At 45.7% G+C, this 25,172-nt stretch overlaps 1 protein-coding gene across 1 annotated transcript in view; it reads left to right on the forward strand.

Annotated features, from left to right (window-relative positions):
* The first annotated feature begins 3,240 nt into the window (after positions 1-3,240).
* PPFIBP2 (PPFIA binding protein 2) overlaps positions 3,241-25,172 on the forward strand; it is a 117,741-nt gene continuing 95,809 nt past the window's right edge. The window contains exons 1-3 of the mRNA XM_060018439.1: positions 3,241-3,261; positions 5,925-6,022; positions 24,488-24,702. Of these exons, the coding sequence (XP_059874422.1) occupies positions 3,242-3,261; positions 5,925-6,022; positions 24,488-24,702 (333 nt within the window). The 5' untranslated portion in view covers position 3,241. The remainder of the gene's footprint in view (positions 3,262-5,924; positions 6,023-24,487; positions 24,703-25,172) is intronic.

Genomic DNA, 25,172 nt, shown 5'->3' on the forward strand with positions numbered 1-25,172 from the left:
AGTATTTTTATCCATATGACTGGGAAAATGCTTGTTCTGCTACTTTATTACTTTTTTTCAGTTGTCGTTATCTAGTGACTTCTGAGTTCCCACCCTAGAAGATAAGGAATCAGCTCTCTCTCCAACCTTGTTCCCACCACTCACGAGGACTTTTCCATCTCCCCATCCTGCCAGTGCAATTTCTGTTAAATCCACACGTTTGTGATGTTTTATTGTAAGGACGAAGATTATTTTTACTTTTTGGTTTCCTCAGAGTTCTTTTGTCATTTGCTTGGTTTGCTATTTTCTTATCATGGAATTAAACAAATTCTTCACCAACTGTATAGATCTCTTAAGATGTTCAGAGGCATCAGGTGTTCTGTTAATTTCCTATTACTAAAGAAATCTCTCCCAGAGCCTTTGGAAGCCCTCCAACATGGACCAACTGCCCTCTTCTGCTTGCTGCATAGCTGTCGCCCCAGCATCACCCTTATGTCTCTTATCACATTCTCCATGTCCTTGTGGGTTTATGTCTTTCAAAATAAATTCCTCTTGTTTCAGTGGGTAGCTAAAGTAGATGTTTGACTTCAATCTCCTATATTTATCTGAGCTCTACCTCTTGTTTACTTTTGCCCATAATGAGATTGGTTTTATACTGATTTTACAGATGAGACAGTTGAGGCTCAGAGAGATTAAGTAATCTCTTTCAAGACCCACAGCCATTATGCAGCAGAGCCAGGTTTTAACTCAAGACAGTCTGGCTGTAAACCCTATGTTCTTACTTGTCCTTTAAAAAGAAAGTTAATGTTGGTCGATATGGGATGTGATTGAGAATGTAGGCACTGCCGTCAATTTTCTTTGTATGTCTTCCCCATCTTTATTATTGTTTTTGTAATGCTGAAAATGGCTTCTTGCTCTACTACCCCAAAGAGGTAAGTTTCCTATATCCTTTTTTTTTTTTTCCCTATATCCTTTTAAGAGGCCATCTCCTCAGCTTAGGAATAAAAACAAGTATTCCTTTAAATAACCATTTGAAGAAGGAGCCCCTGTGGTTTATGGGTGACCAGTAAATTGTGGGGAAGAGTCTTCGGTTTGTTGTGATGTGGTGATACTTCTTTACCACCTGTTGACCATTTGGGGCCAGGAGAGGTCTGAGATGAGTCTGAGTTTGGTGGTGGTGGGTTCCTGGCTGAGGGCTCCTTCCCCAGTTCTTGCTTTCCATGCAGGAATGCGGGCGCCCATCTGGCTGCAGCTGTGAGGAGTTGAGGTGCAGCCCTGGCAGGAGACCCTGGAGGGTACCAGGGACTCTAGATCTGTTCCTGATTCCTTCCTCCATCCAGGACAGTCCGAGCCTGCCCAAAACACTTGCATCCCTAACCACTTTTAGTGAGAGAAAAGTGGTTTATAAAATGGAATGGAAGCTTGCATTTCAGCATGGGTGGGACAAGTTAAGATTTAGTTGCCCAAGACTTACTTAGTCAGCCATTCCTGCCTCCTTCTGAGTCTCTGTTGCTGAGCATGGGGGTAGTTAATACCGTATCTAAGTTACCGCCTTAGAGTCCACCAGGTGATGGGTGACTAATTGTGGCTCACTTTCTAAACTTCACCTAACCGTGCCTCCTATTCAGATTCAAAGTGCCAAACCAGCCTCTGTGTGACGCAGATCATGTGACTCTGACACCTCTCACAGACGCTGTCGTAAAACGTGGCTGTTCCTTCCTCGCTGGCTGGTCTCACAGCTGCAGGGTTGTTTCCTCCCTGGCTGGTAGCAAAGAGGAGGGTCAAGCCCTGTGTTAGGGGGGCCCAGCATCAGGTACCTTCACAGGTGGGCAGATGACAGCCTCTAGAGAGCCCTGTGGGGGAGGGGAAGGATGCATGAGGAATGGACCACACCTTTTCTTTCCTTAAACAACATTCCCTACCTTATCTTTGCAGCTCAGGGTGAGCCAGTTTCTTGGTTTGAGAAGGCTACCTGCTCGTCAGGGTCAAATGCAGGGCTGTGTTAATAGTCCAAGTGTCCAGAGAGAATGAAAACCGCTTTCGGCCAATACAGCAACCGTCACTGGACTGAGCGTGTTAAGAGCGCCGCGTCCTCCTCTGCCTGCTCCTCTCCTTCCTGGGCTGGTGGGGCGCCCCCCTTCAAGTCTCTCAGCTCCTCTGCTGTCCAGCCTGGGTGGCTGCCGCAGCTCCCCTCTCATGGGTGAAGAACCTGGTTTCACCTCCATTCCCCACCACCTGCTTAGAGGCTGCCCTGCCTTTCGCGCGCCCCTTTGGAGTTTGCCCTGGATCCTGCTCTCTTTCCCAGCCCTTGGGTTGCTGCCTCTTGCAGATGTGCCCCCAGCCTCTTCACCTCACTCCTCTGCGGGGGGCCTCCTCGCACGCAGCTTCTGGCGCTTTGTGCACTTAAGCCCCACATCCCAGATGAACCTAGGCTCCCAAGGGAGGTGCCGTGTCTCTGTGGGGATGAACAGATACACTGAGCGCAGCCGGATCCCACGTTTGCCTCTGGGACCCACAGTTCCTTGAAAGCAGGGGTGCGTTACTGATGGGGAGCCCTAACCTTGTGAGGGAAGGAAATGGCTGTAGCTGCCAGCATGGGAATGGTCGGTGAATGGAATCGTGGCTTCCCTATTGCAGAGTGTCCGTGTTCACAGATGCGCCTGGAGGCCTGGCTCCTACGGCACATTTGGCCTTCAGCGGTCCCCCTTGTACCCCACACCACTGACCCCTCATAGCCGCTCTGCATCAGAGGCTGGCAGAGCCCGTTCTCCCTGCATCCTGCCGTCATCTCAGACCCAGAGCTGAGGTCGTCAGCCACCCAAAGCAGGTTCTGGCTCCCGAGCGCTTGCAGTCTTACTGGCCCAGGTCCTGGGCCATAAAGATGATATACCTTTGACTCATATTTCCCTTCACTCATATTTCACCAGCTCCTACGGATCCACCCAACTTGCTATCTGCCAGGTACAAACTCATCCTCGGGCAGAGGGCCCATGGGTCATCTGTCATGGCCCTTCTGTTGCAGGGGGCCTAGCTGGGCCCTCTGGGCTCAGCACCTTCTGACTGCTCTCTTACCTTTCACCCAGGTACTAAGGCCCCCAATGGAGCCAGTTTGCTGAAATATGAGGTCTTTTTAAAAATCTCTATCAAGTTTACATCTGAGGCCACTTGAGTTGCCAAGCACGGGCGTCCAGATCCCTGAAGCCGTGGGTGTAATTCCCAAGCTCCTCTCATTAATTGCCCTTATCACGCTGAAGTGAATTCCATGGAGGGTTTTGACTCATGGTGAGCAGCCGGATGTTCCTGTATAATTTCGTCAACCGTTCTGACATTTGCCAACTACATCCTGTCTTTACATGTTTTCCTGCCTTTCATGCACTGCCCCCTCTGCCTGGAATCGCCCTTGTCTACTGAGAAAGTTCCTACCCATCCTTTAAGGCCCAGGGAAACTACGTACCCGCCTCTATCCGCATACCTCACGCTGTGTCATCATTATTTGTTCATACTTCTGTCGTCTCCACTAGACTGCATGGTCCATGGGAGCAGGGATTAGGCCTGATTTATCAATATTCCCTCCAGTGTCCAGGACAACAGGGTTCAGGCCGTGTTGGCCACATGGATCCGTCTTTTATTCACAAATATTTACTCATAAACTCCCTTGTGCCGGTCACTCTGCTACGCGCCGGGCACGTTGGGGTGAGCAAGGCCAGTTAGCAAGGAAATGTAGATGGACGAGATTCTTCGGAGCCGCTGTGCTGTCAAGGGGCTTGCTTTAGATGCAGGTGTGCAAGGAAGGCGTCTCTGAGAAGAGACTTCAGAGCTGAGGCCCGAAGGCTGAGGACTGATGAGCCGTCCAGAGAGCTGGGGACGTGAGCTCAGGACAGAGGGACGGCAGGTGCACACTTGCAGAGGAGGAAAGGAGGCTTGGAGTCCTGGGGGAGCGGACAGGGACGGAGGCTGCCGAAGCACGGGGATCGAGGGGGAGGGCCGTGTGGGGCTGGCCTGGCCGGATCCTGCCGAGCTGCTTCCGTTAGGTCACAGTATGGACTTTGGATTTTTTTTTGCTGGGAGCGGTTGGGAAGTCCTCAGAGGGTAGGACATGTTTGAGACTTTTAATATCCCATATGGCCAAGCAGATGTGCCTGTGCTGAATGCTGCCCCACTTCTGCTACCTCCCCTTGTCCTGCTGCCTCTTCTCCACCCACATCCCCTCCCCGGCTTGCTTCTGTTCAGACCCTGAGATATGCGCCCACACTTGCTCCGTAGCGGTCTGGGCTGCTCCTTTTTGTAGGCCTGCCTGGTTCCTGCCACAGCTCTGAGGTGCCAGTGAGGTTCCACCCCCGCCGAAGCTCCTTTTCTCACTCCCCTGAGCTGGTAGCCTGACGGTTCTTGCACTGCTGAGGCTCAGCGCCCATTTCTGACCATTTCTGGGCCTTTGCACCTGTGAGTCACGCCCTCCCCTTCCACACACATAGCTTATCTTTGCGTGCTTATCTCCTCCAAAGGACCAGCCTCTTGGGCTTCTTTGGGTTCTCCCTCCCTGAACCTACCCCATTTTAGTTTAAAGTCCCTCATCTGGTGAGCTATCCTGGCACAAATACATCCTGAGATTATCTCCTCACTTTAAAAAGCAAAAAAAAAAGGCTGAAGTTTATTGAGCCCTTACTAACATGCAAGACATGCATTTTCAGTGAAATATTAATTACTCATTTAACCATGACATCAGCCCTGTGAGTTAGGTGCTGTTATCATCCCTATTTTACAGATGAGGATACTGAGGTTTGGAGATCACACAGTAGATGGCAGAGCTGGCTTTGAACCCAGGGTATTTAACTGTTCCTACCTGGTGCTGTCCAGTATGGTTCTTTGTGGTCCTGACATTCTTATCCACAGCATCTCCAAAGCCACTTTCCAGTGGTTGCTCACTTTCCTCTCTTCACTCCAAAGGTCTAACTTCATGGGTAAGATGAGCAGCAGAACCCCTTGTTCCCTGACCTGTGCCACCCTTGGGTCCAGGAGCTCTGCCTCTTTCCTCCGTCGCACTTAGGCCTATTGGGCACACCTGCCTCCAGTTGACAGACGTGAGCTAAACCTCTTCTTAGGATTACAAATGCTGTGGTGTCAGTCTCTCCCTGCCACCCAGGAAGGGGGCGGGAAGCAAGAAAAATGAGAAGAGGCTGTAAGAAGACAGTTGAGCCGAAAGGCCTTTCTAAGAGGCAGAGCTGCCCGGAGATGGGGCCAACTGCCGCCTCTGCCATTAGAAGGGAGACTCAGCGTTAGGGGAGTGGCTACACTGTACTTTTGGAGAAATTCTCCAGCCCTGGGAAGATGGGATTATGTACCTTGAATGGTGCTGGGTGGAGTAGAACTAAAATGGTAAGAGACAGTGCTCCTGGGTCCAGGGACAGTACTCTCCCCACAACAGCGCACCTGCAGCCTTCCCAGATGGGGCCCGTTGGCCCACTTGAGATGAAAGCGGCAGTTGAGGCCTCTCAGCCTGGGTCACACCTGCCCAAGGAGAGCATTGCAGGTGTGAGACAAATGCAGATAGAAGACCGCCCATGCCTGCTGCGACCCACGGCTGCAGGGCACAGCCCGGCTTTCTTTTCCCCAACCTTAGGGGAGCCTTGAGCCTCCCCCAGGGGCGGCTGGAGCTTCTGGAGCCGTGACTGTAACGATGGCAGGAGTGACAATCGCTGTCTCGCTGCTGCAGGTCGCTCCGGAGAGCCCTAGTGGCTTTTCATGACACAAGCACATGCGGAAGATTCATGGATTAGGAACACGTGTGCCTGGAGGGCGAAGCCATGGCGATGGCAGAAACCACACGTGGGCTGCCAAGATTCCTATGAGAGTGCGGTTGTGATGGTGGAATTGAGAGGGCTTGGCGGTCTTGGGTACGTAATGTGGAACCCTGTAATTTTTCCTTTGTTCTGTATTTGAATTTTCAGTGAGAAGGAGGAGACTAAGCAGGGAAAAGGACTCATGGCTTCTGATGCGAGTCACGTGCTGGAAGCTGCCCTGGAGCAGATGGACGGGATCATTGCAGGTATGGTCAGGGGTCCTGGCAACCCACAGCTCATCCTCCGCACTGAGAAACCGTTTCCTCTCATTGGACTTTTTTTTGGGTGCAGAGACAAGGCCCCTGTTGGATTTCTTTTATTTTACTGTGTGCGCCACCTCTTTTTTAACAGTGCAAACTTGGACTCTTTGATATCTGGTGTGAGTCTAGGGCTCTGTTGAGAGTACAGAGGCACCATCTTTTAGCATCTGTATAACTGTATCGCAGTTTGGATCCTGGCTGCAACAGGTGCAGTGAGATTGATTTTATTGTCAAGTTTTCAGAGCACATCATGGCTTATTACAGTCGAGCTGAAACTTGCAATCTCGCAGACTTTGCCCCGAACGCTGGTGTCAGCTCCCTTTCCCGGCTGGTCTCCAGTTTGTTTGAGAGTCAGGAAGCAGTTTTGTATTGATTCACCTAATCACCTGAAGAAGGTTCTATATGTTTTTTATCCATCGTAACTGTTTGGCTTCATGTTTGCCTTAGCCAGTTAGGATTATTCTCTAGACGAGATCCAGCAAAACTGGTTAATTGGAAAGGACTGCCAGTGGGCTGTTGAGCTGATTAACTCCTTGATGGGGACAACTGAAGCCCATACTGGTTAGAATAAGCCTGTCATTGTTGGAAATCTTTCCCTGCAGGCCCCAGGCCTTCTCTCTGTCCTTACCTGATACAGGTCAGTGGCCTTATTTGTTGACTGGGTGTGTTTCTTTGGGACTTTGCTCCTCATTGTATGGAGCTAGGGCTGCGGGAAGAAGGTTTGGGCTGAGTGTGGCTAGAGCCCAGGGCATGCACAGAGCACCGGGCATTGCCCCCTTGCCTTTCCTTCTGTCCTGCAGATACACCTGACACACTGAGGGCTCTGGGTGTTTGCACCTGGGATAGAGGACGTGTTCTACCTGTCATCTGTCAGGCTCTTAATTTCTCAGTGGACAGAAGGGTCCTTGGGAGGCCGTAACTAACATCCCACTTTTCAGAGGCTCCAGAGGTTGGAATGTCCTGCTCTAGATGAGGGTCCCTGAAGCCCTACTGAGAGGAAATGGCCAAGAGCATGGGTTTCCTAGCGGTCCTTTCAGAGAGTCGCATCTGGAAGCTTCCGGGGCCTCCTGTGCATTGAGATCAGAGCCACAGGGTCAGACTCTCAGACCATCTCAGGCTGTCAGCACTGCTGAGCCCCCAGCCAAGGGGCAAGGAAGAGACTTTGAGAGCCCCTGGAGTGAGCAGAGCTCTTGGATGGCTAGGACGGATAAATGGGACACCGCCTAGAGAAGGTAGCCTTGTGTGAGGTCAGTTCCTCCTCCTGCCTCCTAATTTCCCCACACAGGCATTCCTGAAATGACAAAATCTCTGGCAAAATCCCCTCTGTCTGTGGGAGAGGACTGCATGTCTGGATCCTCGGGGCCTTGCCTTGGTTGGGGCTCTGCAGTGGGTGTGGAGGGTGGGCCCTGGTGTGGGTCGTGTGGATCCCGGAACACCCATCCTTCTTGCCTTCCAGTACTACGTGCTCCCTCCTTCTCCCATTTCCTTAGGCCTCCACCCTGGCAGGCTTCTTCTGGAAGGGTTCCACGGACTTCTCTGGAACAGACATGAGAGTTTGCAGCGAGGTGGTCTAAGATGTCCCAAGGCATCCTTTGTGGGTTAGTCGGGGGAGCATCTGTAGCCAGACTGCTTGGTTCAGATCCTAGCTCTGCGTCAAGTTACCTGCATGAACCACGCCTCCGTTTCCTCACATTAAAATGGGAATAATAATAGAACCCACCTAAGAAGTTTGCTGTGCTTATACGTGTAAGGTGCTTAAAACAAAGCTTGGCATATAGTAAGACTATAAAATATTAGCTCTTGATAAATTAATGAGGGACAAAAAGTCTTTACCATGCTAAGTCTTCTCTAGGGACACAGCGGAGTTCTCATTTATTCAGGTCCTTATTTCACCCATCTGTGTTTTGTAGTTTTCATTGTCTAGCTAAGGCTTGTGCATGCCTCCTAGACTTGCCTGGGGTCTTCAAGATTAATGCATGGTCTCTGAGCAGTCTCTGCTCTGCTCTTGCCCCCTTGTAGCCTGCCTTCCACAGAGCAGCAGAATAATCAAATCACATCACTCTCCCCACAACTCTTCAATGGCTTCCCATCTCAGGATAAAAATCTGAAGTCCCGGGCTTCCCTGGTGGCGCAGTGGTTGAGAATCTGCCTGCTAATGCAGAGGACACGGGTTCGAGCCCTGGTCTGGGAGGATCCCACATGCCACGGAGCAACTAGGCCCGTGAGCCACAACTACTGAGCCTGTGCTCCGCAACAAGAGAGGCCACGATAGTGAGAGGCCCGTGCACCGCGATGAAGAGTGGCCCCCGCTCGCGGCAACTAGAGAAAGCCCTTGTACAGAAACGAAGACCCAACACAGCAAAAATTAATTAATTAATTAATTAACTCCTACCCCCAACATCTGGGAAAAAAAATCTGAAGTCAACACTCTATACGATTTGGCCTTTGGCTGCCTTTGTGGCTGCACCCCCTACACTTTCCATCTGGCTCATCTCCCTTTAGCACTGGCTGTCTCAGGGCCTTTGTGCTTGCTGTCCCCTCTGCTGGAATGTTCTCCTCCAAGTACACTCAGGTCAGATCTGTACTGAAATATCACTGTGTCTGAGGCCTTCCCTGACACTCTCTAATATAGCATCCCCACATCAGCCCCATCCTTTCATCCTTTTTTTATTTCTTTATAGCACATATCACCATCTGACCCATTACGTTCATATTTGTCTCTTTTTTTATTATGTGCCTCATGCATCAGAATGTAAGCTCTATGATGACAGGGGCTTTGTTGCTGCATCTTCAGTGCAACGCACAATAGGGGTTTAATAGATATCTGTCACGTGTACTTTATTTACTTTTGTGACTCAGCTCCCCTGTTCATTGATTAGGAGGCAGTTACTGGTTTCCGTGCCTGTGTTTTATCTGGCTGCATGCTGAACTTCGCTGATTATTTTCTCTACTTGTACCTTTGTTTGGCTGATCCTTTTGGAACAATCACTAATTTTCTCCAAGAGTCGGTGGTTGGTACCTCCCGTGAGCCATCTCTTCCGTAGTAATTGGCTCACACAGACGTTTGACGGGAGCTATTTGACAGAGAATGCAACACTGAGGTTATTAGCGAGTGTCTGGAGGGCATATGTGCTGTGCCATTTGCAATAAAAAGAATGATAATTACTGAATGCTTTTGTGTGGGATACTTTTCCTCAAGATTATTAAAACCATCCTCATTTTCAAGTTGGCTGGGCCAAATTGGGCCACAGAGCTTAGGGATTTTTGTAATTAATTAATGTAGACTGCAGAGTTAGATGGGCTGTGGGGATTTGAATCCCAGCTCAGCCACTCGCTACTAGCTGTGGAATCTTTGCGCGAATCGCTTAATCCCTCTCTGAGCCTCAGTTTCCTCATATATAAAACCGTGGCAATAACAGTACCCATCTCCTATTATTGGGAGGATTAAATGAAGGCAAAGAAGGCACTTAGCACAATGCCTGGCACTTAGCAAGTGCTCAGCTGCTCTAGGTTACTCTTGGTTTTGTTGATATTAGTACTGACGTTAGTTTTGCTGCCCAAGCTATAGTGCTGGTAAGTGACAGAACTAAAATTTGAGTCCAGGGCCATCTGAGCCTCTTCTGGGCTCCATTCATTCCTGGGTTGGTTTTATGGTGAAGTGTAGCCAAGCCCTGGGGTTCTGTGGGGCCATCTACAGGAGAGGAGAGTTAACTGGGTGGAGGGTCCGGTCCTGTTCTTGCCCATCCCCACCCCCACCCCCGCCCCCTCCCCTTCTCTTGGCCACAGTGGCTTTGCTGTCTTCTCTTACACATTCGACTTCCAAGTGAGGGCTCCTTTGCTTAAGGGTGGAGCAGCTGAAAGAAAGTTTGAAGATTGTGGCAGCAAATCATGATACACAGATCCTGCAGAAGTGACGTTTTTGTGTTAACATTAAAGTCGTCCTTTTTAAATTTCTATTCTCTCGTTCAGTTGAAATGGAAGGATGTCAAGTAGCACCACCAACACTTTCAACACTCAGTTGCTTTTGCATCTGTTAAAGTACTCAAGCAAGTGCGCGAGGACTGTATTCTCTCACTTTATGAAAACACAATTACACTTATTTCAGTGGAAGAAATTTTTATGGGCTTCCTGCATGCCCGAAATAGCAAGCACTTATGCAGAAACAAGAGGGATTCCTACTAAAATAGACACAATTCCTTCAATAATGATTATTAATAATCATAACACTATATAACAAGGACTTTCCCTTTATTAATTACTCTATAGTATGATAGGCTACTCTTCACTTTCCAAAACTCTTTCCTTAGGGCATGTGATACCGCTCTTGATGTAATTAAGACTTTAATGCAAAAAATGTGCCCCCGTCCTCCAATGAATGTAAACAGTGTAAATAGTGCAAGAGATTATCGCTCGTAGAAGCAACCGGGCCGGGAACACTTGGAGGACATCCTGATACACAAGTGCCAAGTACACCCCTGCAGGGCCACACATGGTGACCCTCATCATCTCAAGGCATTCATCTGCTCTGGAGGTATGAGAGAAGGAAATGCCTTCTAAGCAGAAGTAGGAAATGAAGCAGAAATGTGAAGTGAAACTCCTTGCTAAGATGGATTTTAGAAACCTGAATAAGTGTATCCCAGGTGTGGCTGTACTTAATTAGAACCCAAGAATTTTATAGCAGAAAGTTGGGAAGAGGTGACTGTTAAAAAACCCAGGACTCTTGTCAAAATGATTTGTTTCTAATACAAAAGACCATTGTTGTAAGTTCCAGTATGATGTTAACCTTTGATCTGGTCTTCCTCTTTATTAGTCCCTGTGATTCAGCCTACAAATAACACCATAATTGAATTACACTGTTGATGATCGAAATTGGACACTATACTGCTTAATTACACCCCTCTGGATAGCCCAGAGCAACTGCCGCATAAGCTAATTTTGCATAGGGCTTCATCTGTGGGCTAATGGGGTCAGCGGCTGCGTCTGTAATAGGACCAGAGAACCCCTGGTCAGGACCCAGGAGACCACTTACTCCTCTTTGCTGGGGCAGCAGGTTACTCCTGCAGTTATCTATGAGCTATACGTATTGATGAGGAATAGTTAGGAGGAATGTGTTTTATAACAGTTAAACAAAGAGGTTGCTCTGCCCTGGCCTTTCTGCCAGCTCTGATTAGTGTCTGCTTTTTTTTTTTTTTTAAAGACTGTGAGGGCAGAGAAAGTTCTGATCAAGACTGTGATTATTCACTTTGGCCCATGAATGATTTCAGCTGTGGTGTTAAAGGCTGATGATTGAGTCCAAGCTCTGAACATTTAGTTGGTCTTGTTGTACCCTCTCCGAGGCGGATCAGCATAGAGTGGTCATTGGCAACAAAGCCACCTGTTTCCCAGTCAGGACTCAGGTGCAGAGTCCTCTGCTATGAAACTGACCTGAGGAGAGTCAGGGTGGAATTTTAGAGGTGCCTAGCGGGCTGAGATGTCAAAGACTGCCCTTCGTGTGAAGAGGTCGGAATGGCCCACAGTGGGGCTGCGAGCCCTACTCAACAGCCATCATTCTGTTTTCTTCCCTTGCTGACAGAGCCCACCTCTCACTCCTTCATGGCTCTGTAGCCTCATTTTCTAATCTCTGAAAGAATGTGAGTAAAGTTGGAATTATCATTTGTTCCTTAAATCCTTGCTTATAGTTGTAATTATAGGAACTGACCTGTAGAACCATCTGGACCTTGTATTTTCTCATTGGAAGATTGTCTTTTTGTAACGGTTAGGGACAGTCAGGTTTTAATTTTTTCTCTGTTGAGTTTTGGCACATTATATTTTTCTAGATATTTGTGTATTTTACCAATGTTTTCCATTTTTTTAGCATATGGTTGCTTATCGTATTTTATCTTTTTAAGACCTGCTGCTTGTTATATCTGTTTTTTAATCCTAGTATTGCTTATTTGTGCCTTCTCTTTATTTTTTGATCAATCTTGCCAGAGACTTTTTTTTTTTACTACTTTTTTCAAAGAATTGACTTGTTTTTGCTGATCAGTCACCATAGTAGGTGTGTATATTATCTATTCTGTAAATAGTTAAATGTGTATATGTATCAGCCCAGGTTCTTCAGAGAAACAGAACCAATAGGGTGTGTGTGTGTGTGTGTGTGTGTGTGTGTGTGTGTGTGTGTGTGTGTGTATAGAGAGAGACACATAGAGCAAGAGACAGAGAGAGAGAGAGAGATTTATTTTAAGGCATTGGCTCACATGAATGTGGAAGCTGGCAAGTACGAAAATCTACAGGATAAGCCAGCAGCCTGGAGTGCCAGCGAAGAGCCAGTGTTGCAGTTCAAATCCGAAAGCCATCTGTTGGAAGATCCCCACTTCTTCTAGAGCAGGGATCCCCAACCCCCGGAAACCCCTGTTAGGAACCAGGCCACAAAGCAGGAGGTAAGCAGTGAGCGAGCAAAGCTTCATCTGCTGCTCCCCATGGCTCGCGTTACCGCCTGAACACCCGCCCCCACTCCTGCCACCGCTGGTCTGTAGCAAAATTGCCTTACACAAAACCGACCCCTGGTGCCACAAAGGTTGGGGACCACTGTTCTAGAGAGGTCAGTCTTTTTCTATTAAGATCTTCCACTGATTGGGTGAGGCCCACCCACACTATGGAGGGCAGTCTGCTTTGGTCAAACTCTACTGATTTAAATGTTAATCTCATCAAAAAAATACCTTCACAGAAACATGTAGAATAATGTTGACTTAATATCTGAGTACCACGGCCTAGCCAAGTTGACACATACAATTAACCATCACAGTATGTATAGATATATAGGCATTATGTATCTATGCTTAATATATATACATATTTAACTTCTTTGAACATCTGTTCTTTATTGTTTATCATTTTCTGCTCTACTTACTTGAATGTATCTGTTCAACTTAACAAATCAACCAATAATATATAACAATATGTATTTAAAATTGATTGCTAACTTAATTCTGTTGTGGTTAAAGTGTTTTCTGATACTTTCTGGAATTTATTGATACTTGCTTTGTAGCCTTGACGAGAACATTGCCAGTTTTCATTAATGTTCTATGTGTGCTTGCAAGGTGTGTGCATTTTCCAGTTATTATGTGCCATGTTCTATAATTGTCCATTACATCCAACTTATTTGAATCTTCTCTACCAATACTGTTTTTTTTTTTTTTGGTCTGCTTGATCTTACCAGTTTCTGAGAAATACTTATTAAAATCACTCTGCTAGATGGTGTATTTGATCCCCTATACTCGTGGACATTTTGCCTTCTATTTTGAAGGTGTTTTAAAATTTTTTATTTATTTATTTTTAAAAATTGAAGTATATTTGATTTACAATGTTGTGTTGTTTCTGGTGTACAGCAAAGTGATTCAGATATATATATATTCTTTTCCATTATAGGTTATTACAAGATATTGAATGTAGTTCCCTGTGCTATACACTAGGGAACTCAGTCCCTGAGTTCCCTCAAATTATACCTTGCTGTTTATCTATTTTATATTTATATATAGTGGTGTGTATCTGTTAACCCAAACTCCTAATTTGTCCCTCCCCACAGCTTTCCCCTTTGGTAACCATAAATTTGTTTTCGATGTCTGTGAGTCTGTTTTTGTTTTGTAAATAAGTTTATTTGTATCATATTTTAGATTCCACATATAAGTGATATCATATGGTATTTGTCTTTCTCTTTCCAACTTGCTTCACTTAGTATGATCATCTCCAGGTCCATCCATGTTGCTGCAAATGGCATTACTTCATTCTTTTTAATGGCTGAGTAATATTCCATTGTGTGTGTATGTGTATATATATCATATCTTCTTTATCCATTCACCTATTGATGGATACTTAGGTTGCTTCTATGTCTTGGTTATTGTAAATAGTGCTGCTGTGAACATTGGGGTGCCTGTATCTTTTTGAGTTACAGTTTTCATCTTTTCCAGATATATGCCCAGTTGTGGGATTGCTTGACCATACAGTAACTCTATTTTTAGTTTCTTAAGGAACCTCCATACTGCTCTCCATAGTGGCTGCACCAATTCACATTCCCACCAACAGTGTAGGAGGGTTCTCTTTTCTCCATACCCTCTCCAGCATTTATTATTTGTAGGCTTTTTGATGATGGTCATTCTGACTGTTGTGAGATGATACCTCATGTAATTTTGATTTGCATTTCTCTAATAATTAGTGGTGATATTGAGCATCTTTTCATGTGCCTGTTTGTCATCTGTCTTCCTTGGAGAAATGTCTAGGTCTTTCGCCTTTTTTTAATTGGGTTGTTTGTTTTTTTGTTATTGAGTTGTGTGAGCTGTTTGTATATTTTGGAAATTAATCCATGGTCGGTAGCATCATTTGCAAATATTTTCTCCCATTCCATAGGTTGTCTTTTCATTTTGTTTATGGTTTCCTTTGCTGTGTGAAAAGCTTATAAGTTTGATTAGGTCCCATTTGTTTATCAACTATTTTATTTTTTGATTTCTACTTGTCCCACTCTTTCTACACTTCCCTTACCCCCTTTTTTTTTTTTTTTTTTTTTTTTGTGGTACACGGCCTCCCACTGTTGTGGCCTCTCCCGTTGCGGAACACAGGCTCTGGACGCGCAGGCTCAGCGGCCATGGCTCACGGGCCCAGCCGCTCCGCGGCATGTGGGATCTTCCCCGACCGGGGCACGAACCCACGTCCCCTGCATCGGCAGGCGGACTCTCAACCACTGCGCCACCAGGGAAGCCCCCCTTACCCCTTTTTAATGTTTGGAAACATCAAATTGTTTATGTGTGTTCTTATTCCAGAATCGAGGCCGAATTTCCTTCTGTGGGGTGACTTTTTTCTAGTTGGTAGACTGAGGATATTGCCCTTTTGCATCCTGGCTTTATGCAGAGGTCTTCCATCTGACCTCTCCCTTTGCTCAGGCCCTAAGCTTTGTCTCCTGTCCTCAAGTGGCCCATTCAAGCTGAGGTGTTAAGCCACCAGGGAATTGGCCTGCAGGGCAAAAACACCAGCTCACATGCTCTCTTTCTCCTGAGCTACTGAGCTCTGAAAATTTCCTTCAGTTCAGTTGCTTTAAAAAGTGTATGTATGAAAAAAAAAAAAAGTGTATGTATGTGTGTTTTTTAATTTGGGGTGTCCTTTGGGATTTTTCTGAGCACAACTAGTCTGTTACCTGCCCTGTTGCAGCTATAATGCAGTTACCTTCCTTGCCTCATGGCCCCTTCCTCCATCTTCAAAGCCAGCAAGGTCAGGGCAAGTCCTCATGTCACATCTCTCTGACCCATTCTTCTGCCTCCCTTTTATGATTTAAGAGCTCATGTGATTAAAACTCCAGGATAATATCTCCATCTCATGATTCTTAATCACATCTGTAAAGTCCCTTTTGCCATATTAGGTAACAAACACATTCATAGTTTCCAGGGATTAGGATGTGGGCATCTTTGGGAGGGTCATTATTCTGTCTACCACAAAGATTAATAAATAACATTCCTTACAACACTGTAAATCAACTATACTTCAATAAAATATTTAAAAAGAATAACAGCCCATTATTCCCCTCCTATTTGGTTCCAGTCAAGGAACAGACAAAGGAGTCAGCCAGAAAGAGATCAAAATATCAGCTTTATCATGAGTTTCACTGATTAGGAAACTTAGCTTGACCTGAAGCCACAGTCAGGAAGGACCTTGAATCCACTCATCCTACACACATACCCCAAACTGAACTCAATCCCAGGCCACAGACTTCCACCTTCTGGGGCAGAGCTTGTCTCAGAAAAAGCTTCCTCAGAAGCTAATGCTTGCATACGGGGACGGGCAGCTCCAGAGAGAATTCCATCTTTTAGTTCTGTCATCAGAAGAGGCCTTCCGCCATTGAGGAAAAATTGAGTAAGGGGAGGCAGGTAGAAACCACTCTCCCCTCCCACAGAAATATGGAGACTGGAATAGTACCCATGATAGCGATTCTTGATTTTTTTTTTTTTTTAGTATTTATTTTTGCTGTGTTTGGTCTCCGTTTCTGTGCGAGGGCTTTCTCTAGTTGCGGCAAGCGGGGGCCACTCTTCATCGCGGTGCGCGGGCCTCTCACTGTCGCGGCCTCTCGTTGCGGAGCACAGGCTCCAGACGCGCAGGCTCAGTAGTTGTGGCGCACGGGCTTACTTGCTCCGCTGCATGTGGTATCTTCCCGGACCAGGGCTCTAACCCATGTCCCCTACATTAGCAGGCGGACTCTCAACCACTGCGCCACCAGGGAAGCCCGCGATTCTTGATTTTTGTCGAGACTTTGTGTATGGCCTAGTCTATAGTCAGTTTTGAAGAAATGCTTTATATGTGCTTGAGTACAACGTGCCACCTCTAGTTGTTTGGGGTATAGTTCTTTATGTGCCTTTTGCTGTTTTGATAATCGCCACTTTATTTTTTAATTTTCTTTTTAGGTCTGCTTGACCCGTCATTTCCCAAAGGAGAGGGTCTTTTTTACACACCATGGGATTTAGTTTTGTAAATTTGTGTTTAGGATTTGATATGTGAGTTCATCAGTGAGAAGACTCGTAATTTGCCTTTGTAGTACTCAGAACTTCTAAATTGTTCAGTTCCAGGGGCGCCTTTCACACTCTGGTCTACAAGTTGTACTGGCTGGCTCTCCTTATCGAGACAGCTGGGAGCAGTCCATCCTCTTCTCTACTGAACACCAGTTAGATTAGAATTATTCACTTCCTGAACATTGGCTAGAGCTAACTTGTAAAAGCATTTGGCCTGGTATTTTCTCTGTGGAAAAATATTAAATTATGGCTCAATTATTTATAGGTCTATTCAGATGATTTTTTTTGTTGTTTTTTATCATTTTATCCAGTGATTGTGTGTGTGTGTGAGACTGGTTTTAATATTTTGATCAAAAATACCTACTCCAACGCATGAAGTCCTGAGTTTCATTTTTTGAACACGTTAAATTTCACTCATTCATTGTCATAATTTTTTGTAGGTCTCTCTTAATAACATCAAAGAACTGGATTACTTTTTCTCCATTATTCATATTTTTGCGTTTAAATAGGTGTTTAGTACAAAATGGCTGACTAATAAGAAAAATAAATAAATAAAAAATAAACATAAATAAGTAAATAAATAGGTGTTTAGTGCATTTATAATTATTATAGTTACTAGTATATAGGTATGTGTGTACGTATTTCTCTGTTTTATGCTGTTGTTCCTTTTTAACTTTTTTTTTACTTGTTTTTGGTTTTGCCTTGCTGGCTTCTGTAATATTGATCAAGTTGTTTTTAAATCTCTTTTAAGAAGTTAAACATCTATTTCTACTTTTTTTTTTTTTTGCGGTACGTGGGCCTCCCACTGTTGTGGCTTCTCCCGTTGCGGAGCACAGGCTCTGGAAGCACAGGCTCAGCGGCCATGGCTCACGGGCCCAGCCGCTCTGCGGCATGTGGGATCTTCCCGGACTGGGGCACGAACCCGTGTCCCCTGCATCGGCAGGCGGACTCTCAAGCACTGCGCCACCAGGGAAGCCCTATTTCTACATTTTTCATGCTCATCCTTGCATTTTTTTAATGCTCACGTTTTAAACATACATCCTTAACACAAAGGCTAAAGATAAGTATCTTTATAGAATAATAATTCTGTCTTCCTCTTCAGTAATACCTGACTCTTAGAATGCTTTAATTCCCATCACTGCCCCATCTTCCACATTATTTTAGTTTTGTGTTCTGGTTTCATCTTGATTTATAGACCCCAAAATATTGTGCTATTTATTTATTCATTTATTTATTATTCATTGAACATTTATTTTTATTGGGTATCATAATGCATTATTTTACCTAATCCTTGTGAAACTTGTGAAAGATGAACAGTATTGCACCCCCCTTTTTTAAAAAAAAAAATTTATTTATTTGTTTGTTTGTTTATTTTTGCCTGCATTGGGTCTTTGATGCTGCGTGCCAGCTTTCTCTAGTTGTGGCCAGCAGGGGCTACTCTTCACTGTGGTGCACGGGCTTCAGGCTTCTCATTGCAGTGGCTTCTCTTGTTGTGGAGCACAGGCTCTAGGTGTGCGGGCTTCAATAGTTGTGGCTCGCGGGCTCTAGAGCACAAGCTCAGTAGTTACGGTGCACAGGCTTAGCTGCTCCGCGGCATGTGGGATCTTCCTGGACCAGGGATTGAACCCGTGTCCCCTGCACTGGCAGGTGGATTCTTAACCACTGCGCCACCAGGGAAGCCCCGCCACCCCCTTTTTACAGACAGGAAATTGAAGCATAGAGAGCTTAACTAGAAAGATTAATTAGGAAAAAATACAAGATCCATCAGATCTCAAAATCTAAGTTCTTTCATCGTCCCATATTATATAAACTAGTCTTAGCTCTCAAAGGAAGGTGTTGAAACAAAGACCTTAGGTCTAAGTAGTTGTTAGAGAATGTTCAGGACATATGGTCCAATGGTCTCCATTCTGGGTCTTCAGTGGAGGTGTCTGATGGTGCCCAGGACGCTGCAGATCTGTGTCTTGAGGGTGAAGCTGCAGCTCCTCTGGGATTCAAAGGCTCTGCCTGGGTAACAACTTGCTATAAATATTCTTGTCTCATGCATTTTGTCATACTGTGTACCCCTGAAGAGCTTCAAGAAGTAGAAAATAGTCCTAGAGGCCAGAAAGTCTGAGATCAAGGTGCCAACAGGGTTGATTTCTGGTGCGACATCTCTTCCCAGCTTGTGGGCTATCTTCTTCTCACTGTGTTCTCACATGGCCTTTCTTCTGCTGGTTTTGGAAGAGTCTTGCAGAGAGGCAGGAGGTGGCTGCAGCTGACCCTGGGAAACAGACCCTGGCTGCAGCCACTCTTGGGTGCTCCCCCCGCCCCCCCCCCGGATGTGTTTTTCATCCCACTCCTTTTTGGTTGGTGCAGTTTTTCCTGCTTCATGAAGTAGATCCTTTAAAATCCCTTCAGGAATAGCCTGCCAGTAATAAGTTGCACGAGTCATTATGTGAAAAATGACCTTACTTTAGTCTTAACCTTGAGTGGTAGTTTATCTTGTACAGGTTATAGGTTGGTAGCTACCTGTAGATATTATTTTGTGGTCATCGGGACTTTGCTGATGAGAAGTCTCTTGACAGTCTGTCTTTTATCTCTGGTTGCTTTTAAATTTCCTCTGTCCTTGGTGTTCTTCAGTTTCACTGCGTTGTTTCTAGGATGGGTTTGTTTTGATGTATCGTTTTTGGGACTCAGTGTGTGTCTTTTAAACTGAGAAGACTCCAGATTTTATTTGTGACAAATCCATAGCCATTTTCTCTTTGTTGCTTCTGCTTCACTCTATATACTTCCTTCCACTTTCCATTCCAGTAATTTTCTTATCTGTTATTTAACCTGTGCACTTAATTTCTCACTTGAATAATTGCATTCTTCATTTTGGTTTCCACGTGGTTCTTTTTCAAATTGTTCTGTGCTTTTCTCGCTCCTTCTTATTCTTTCATTAAAGTTTCTATTTCTCTCATTTTTTTCCTTCAATTATGTAAAACATATCATATATGTCCAAATAGATTCCCAAATAGACAAGTACTCATAATATTAATTTATTGATTAAGTTACTTGTATATTTATAAGCATTATGTAAAATAATTATGGATTTCTTATCTCACTGGCACATTTTTAATAATGATTTTATTCAAGCGTTTTACATTTATCTCCAACATACTGTGTTTATTATTATGAGAGCTGCTTGTTGAATAATTTTAGCATCCCAGAACAGTTGAAGAGCATGTGGGGATGTTGATAAAATGTAGAGGTGGGGTCTGAGAGTCTGCATTTCCACCAAGCTCCCAGGTAATGCTAGTGCAGCTGACGTGCACAGCACTTTTGATGTGCAGAGTTTTAGAGCAGCGGTCCCCAACCTTTTTGGCACCAGGGACCGGTTTCGTGGAAGACAATTTTTCCATGGATGGTGGCAGTGGGGAGGGGTGGGGGGAGGTGTTGGTTCAGGCGGTAATGCGAGCGATAGGGAGTGACGGGGAGCGGCAGAAGAAGCTTCGCTCGCTCGCTCACCCGCCGCTCACCTCCTGCTGTGCAGTCCGGTTCCTAACAGGCCACGGACCAGTACTGGTCTGCGGCCTGGGGGTTCGGGACCCCCATTTTCAGGCCCATCATCTTCACTTTTCAGTTGCTGTAAATACAGCACTTTAAAAATTCACATATGATGCTCTCAATAGATATTTCATCTTATGCCAGAGAACCCCCATCTGCATGATAAAGGATCTTTTTTTTTAACATCCACAAATAAAATATTTTATTTATTTTTCAACCAATGGTGTTGGAACAATTGAATAGCCATAGTTAAAAGAAAAAAGAACCCTGACCTAATCCTCATACTTTGTACAAAATTAACTCTGGATCAATCTTAAATCAAAATGCAAAATATGAAGCTACAGAACATTTAGAATAAAGCGTAGGAGAAAGTCTCTGTGACCTTGAGTAATACACACAAGTGTATATTAGACGTAAACAATAACGAATTTAATACAGTTTGGATGCAGGGTAAGGTCATAAAATCCTGTTGTACTTGCCAGGGAAGAAGGGAAAGCTTCACAGTGGGTAGTGGTCAGTGGAGGAGAAGCAAGTGGAGGGTCCCTTTGCAAGGGACATTTTTTTTTTTCTTGTGCCATTTTTCATTAAGTGTTTATTAGCCTTTGGGGGGCTCGTGATAATCTTAATTCAAATTTCATTGCATAATAAAGCGACAGGGACATCCTGCTCTCAGCATGACAGCCAAGGGAGCTCTACAGATCCGCTCAAATGTGAAGCTGGAGAAAATCAGTTTTTACAGAATGCAAAGAGCCTTTCCCTGGAAATGATCCTGAGCCATTTCACTGAAGAAACATTTATTCCATAGAATCTACCAGAACTTGGTAAGAACTATGAGCGTCTGTGGTCTTTGAACCAAGGTGTGTGCCCTCCCTCCCTGCTCTGGCTCAGCAGGGCAGAAGCCCACCCCAGGCTGGGGGAGCCACGCACACGGGGACCCCCGCTCCTGGCATCCAGCTGCTGGACTATCTTCCCGGGAGGGCAGCATGTCAGCGTTTCTCATCCTGCCCCCCAGAGATCTGTGTTTGGGGCTAAACACTGAGTGAATGTGGCTGAGAGGTGGGGGGGGGGGTCCCTTCTCCGGCTCAGACCCCCTCGTGGGACCAGACCGCACATTGGGCTCAGAGCACTGAGAATGCTGGTTCCCTGTTACCCTTGCTGTGGCTTGTGGCAGGTGGAGTGGTCCACGCAGTAAAAGATCATTTTTTAGAAGTTTATCTTGTATGTATATATTTCTAAATTGTTCAACATATATACTTTGTGTAAGTGAAGACGGGTTAAGTTATGCTGCAATAACAAACAGTCCCAGAATGTCAGCAGCTTGAAACAGCTCATACAGGTTCCCCCCGGGTCTACTTAGAGCTCTGGTCCACATCATCTTCCCTTTGGAACACGGGCTGATTCAGTCCCCACCGTTGCCAGAGACCAGAGCAAGTGAAAGAGATATGAGGAATTGTGCTCTGGTTCCTAAAGACTTTCTCCCAGAAGTGACACATATCACTTTTCATGTTTATTACCCAGAAAAGTCATGTGGCTGTGAGTAACTTCAAGGGGCAGAGTGTTATCCTACTATGAACTTAAGTAGAGGAGAACCAAAACATTTCTGAATAACCCTAATTACTACTACACACATACTTAGTTGCTTTTGAAAGCGATCATTAAAAGACCTTCAGTGAAATCCTATATTTGCATTTTATGTTGTCTTGCCTTCCCCTAACAATTACTGAATCTGTATTAAATTTTGGTTGTGGGTGCTTAAAATAAAAATTCTCAGGTTGTCCTCTCTAAACATCAAAATTTGACATTGATCAACGTTGATTTGCTAGTCAATGATTTCCACTTAGGCTGCACATTAGAATCACCTGGGGAGCTTTTTGTTATCCCAGGTCAGCCTTAGACCGATCAAATTAGAACCTCTGGAGGTTGGGACCCTGGCATCTGTAGTTTGTAAAACTCCCCAAGTGATTTCAGTCTGCATGTAAAATTGAAGTCCCCTGTGTTAATCTGTCTTCCCTAAAGAGTGCTTTGTTGTTCAAGATAAAGTAATTGAGAGATTGCCCCCAAAGAGAAACTTTATTTGGGTGTGAACATGAGGTGAGCTGCTGTTTTCTGAGACGTAATTTAGGGGTCCACGCCTTGCCTTATGTTATTGTCTCTTTTGTATTGTTTTGTTAAACCCAGGTATGAAGGCATGCATTTTCTTATTTGTTGCATCTGATAGTCCGATTTTGATGTATTTTCCTCTGTGATTGTAGTTTTTCCATAGGAACTGATCATCTGTAGGGAATGTATGTGGAGTATGGAACTGAGTCTTCTGGGTGACTGGTTTTTTGTTGTTGTTATTTCGGTCGCGCCACAAGGCTTGTGGGATCTTAGTTCCCCGAACCCAGGTCACAGCAGTGAAAGCTCTGAGTCCTAACCACTGGACCACCAGGGAATTCCCTGGGTGATTGTTGCCTTTGCTAATGCTGGGCCTTAGGAGTTTCACCATTCTGGACCATTTTCTGAGCCTGTGTGTTGATGAAATTGCCAAGAAATAGAAATTAAAGTCTTTTACGTGTGTATACATGTGGAAAAATAGACACAGATACACATGTACTCATACACATTTACACACATACACAATATTTGAATAGTAAGGAAGAATCCCGAGGATTTAGGGCAGGGAGGGGCCCAGAGAATGGAAGGAACTTGTCCAAGGCCAAGGAGTGATACAAAGTGAATGAAAATCTCAGTCTTCCCACCTACTCCTGGCCTGACTTATCCTCCATTTATAGATGTGTGTGTGTGTGTGTGTGTGTGTCTGTGTGTGTGTGTGTGTGTGTGTGTGAAGTGTGTCCGGGATGCAGAGGGATTACTTAGCATTTATTTGGAGATTGGGGGGGTCTCGCCCTGCTTCTGTTCACTTTCTTTCCTGACGTTGTTGGCTGTGGCCTCTCCTGGTCAACTCTAAATTGTATTTGCAGGAGCCAGAAAGCGCTGAGCACACATCAGAGTGTGGGTAGTAGGGCCGTTTCCTAGTTCCCCGGAGCCGTGGACTTGTTTGTGGATCGTGAGCCTCGACTCCCTCTATCCCACCCTTTCAGAAAGCAAACCGGCAATCAAACAGTAATTGTTTCCTTCTGTGTGGATTTCTCATTCCAAAGACTGCCATGGCAAGTAGGAAGTCGGCTTTTAAAAGAGCAGAGGAACCTGGAATTAGACGTCAGGCCTGCAGTGCAACCGTGGATGTGGTAGCCCTACAGCCCACATTTTCCAGCAAGAGTCCTGACTTCAAATATTTTATTCTGTTGGTTTTATAAACAATCCAAATGCCCTAGAACTTCCACTATGAACCATATTTTCTAAAGTGTTTCTTACTGATGAAAGAAGCACAGAAATCCTTTGTTAGACTCTGTTGCCCCAGTTCTGGTTTGAAAAATATATCACTGTACACATTATGCAAAGAAGACTTTTTTTTTTTTTAATGGTGGGGTTTAGAAAGGCAAAAACAGTCCTATTTGGGACATACCAGTTTAGAAAAAGACCCAGTATCCCAGATCTCTGGGGAAATCCAGGTACTCTTCCTCTTAGCTATTCATCCAAGCATATGTACAGACATTCAGTCCAGTTCCCCCTCACCATCTACTGGTCAGGGGGCGTGATAACTATGTTAGCTAACTGTGACAGGGGCTCTGCCCTCAGAGACTTCACAGCCCATAAAGGGAGATGAGATATGGATACACACAGTAATAGATACAAGTCAAAAGTATACCCTCTATATTCTATACCCTCTGAGTATGTCAGAGGGTATAGAATCTCCCAACTGGGAAGATCTAGAAAGATCTCGATTCACTCAACCTCACCAGACCCCACACAGCACCCCTTCCTCTGCATCCTTTGATCAGAGCGAGTCACTAGACCAGCCCGGAGTCAGCGTCCCCCTCAGGACGAGGGGAGTAGGATGCCCGCACGAGGATGGGATGGACTTTTGGTGGCCATCTGTGCAGTCTACCACATTAACGTAGAAGAGGACAAATTTATTAATATCAGAGCTGAAGACTGGCATCTCACCATTTTAGCGCACATGTCCTTGGTCGTGGGTGAGGTCTAGCTGTGCTTCCCCAGTTGTCTGAAGTTGCGAGCTTCCCTAAGCCAGTCCCAGTGGGCACAGTCATGTGCCTCTCTCATGCCCAAGCCAGGATGAAAGGTGATTTCTGCAAAGTTCACGTTGTGAGTGATTCTGCTGAGGCAGAAGTGGTTCCTCTAGGCTTCTTATCCATCCCTTTCCTCTCCCCTTTCACTAACTTTGCTGTTTATCAGTTCCTTGCCCGTGGCGTCCACCCTTCTTACCAAGGTTCCCGCCTCTCTCTTGTTCCAGGCACTAACACGGGGGGAGATATTAGCGATGGTGCCTGTGAGCCTGGACTGGCCTCCGCGGCTTCCTACATGAACCCCTTCCCGTTGCTCCGTCTCGTCGAGGACTTGAGGCTGGCCCTGGAGACGCTGGAGCATTCTCAGGAGAGAGCAGCCCTCCTGAGCCAGATCCCCAGCCCCACAGCTGCCTACCTAAAGGAGTGGTTCGAGGAGAGCTTGGTGAGTAGGCCCATGGCCTGGGTGGGGAACACGGTCACGGAGCCCCTGGCATGCCACCACCACCTGGGGCTGTTACTTCATCTGTGGACTGTCCAGTCTTTTCTTGCTTCCTGTCCAGATTTGGCCAACCCGCAGTGGGTGGTGGTCCTTCCCAGCAGAAGGGTAGGGCCTGGTCAAGCAGCTTAAGCTCCACAGTCAGCTTGCTTGGGCCCCTCCCGTTGTTCTCCTGAGAAGGGGAAATCCAGGGCCAGAGAAGAGCGAACATGGAAGGTTTTTCCCCCCAGACAGTACATGCACAATTTGCTGTGTTATAATCCCTAGCTGGGGTCTCTATTTTCAGCTGAACCCACCATGCCCCTCGTTTCTTACAACAGACTAGAACCTTGTTTCCTCATCCATCCCGTTATTGCTGCCCCTACTCTTCAGACCACCCTGCCCTAGAAGTCCTTCCTGCCCCTAGAGTGGAACGC

This window comes from Delphinus delphis, chromosome 8, assembly GCF_949987515.2.
Source record: "Delphinus delphis chromosome 8, mDelDel1.2, whole genome shotgun sequence".
NCBI lineage: Eukaryota > Metazoa > Chordata > Mammalia > Artiodactyla > Delphinidae > Delphinus > Delphinus delphis.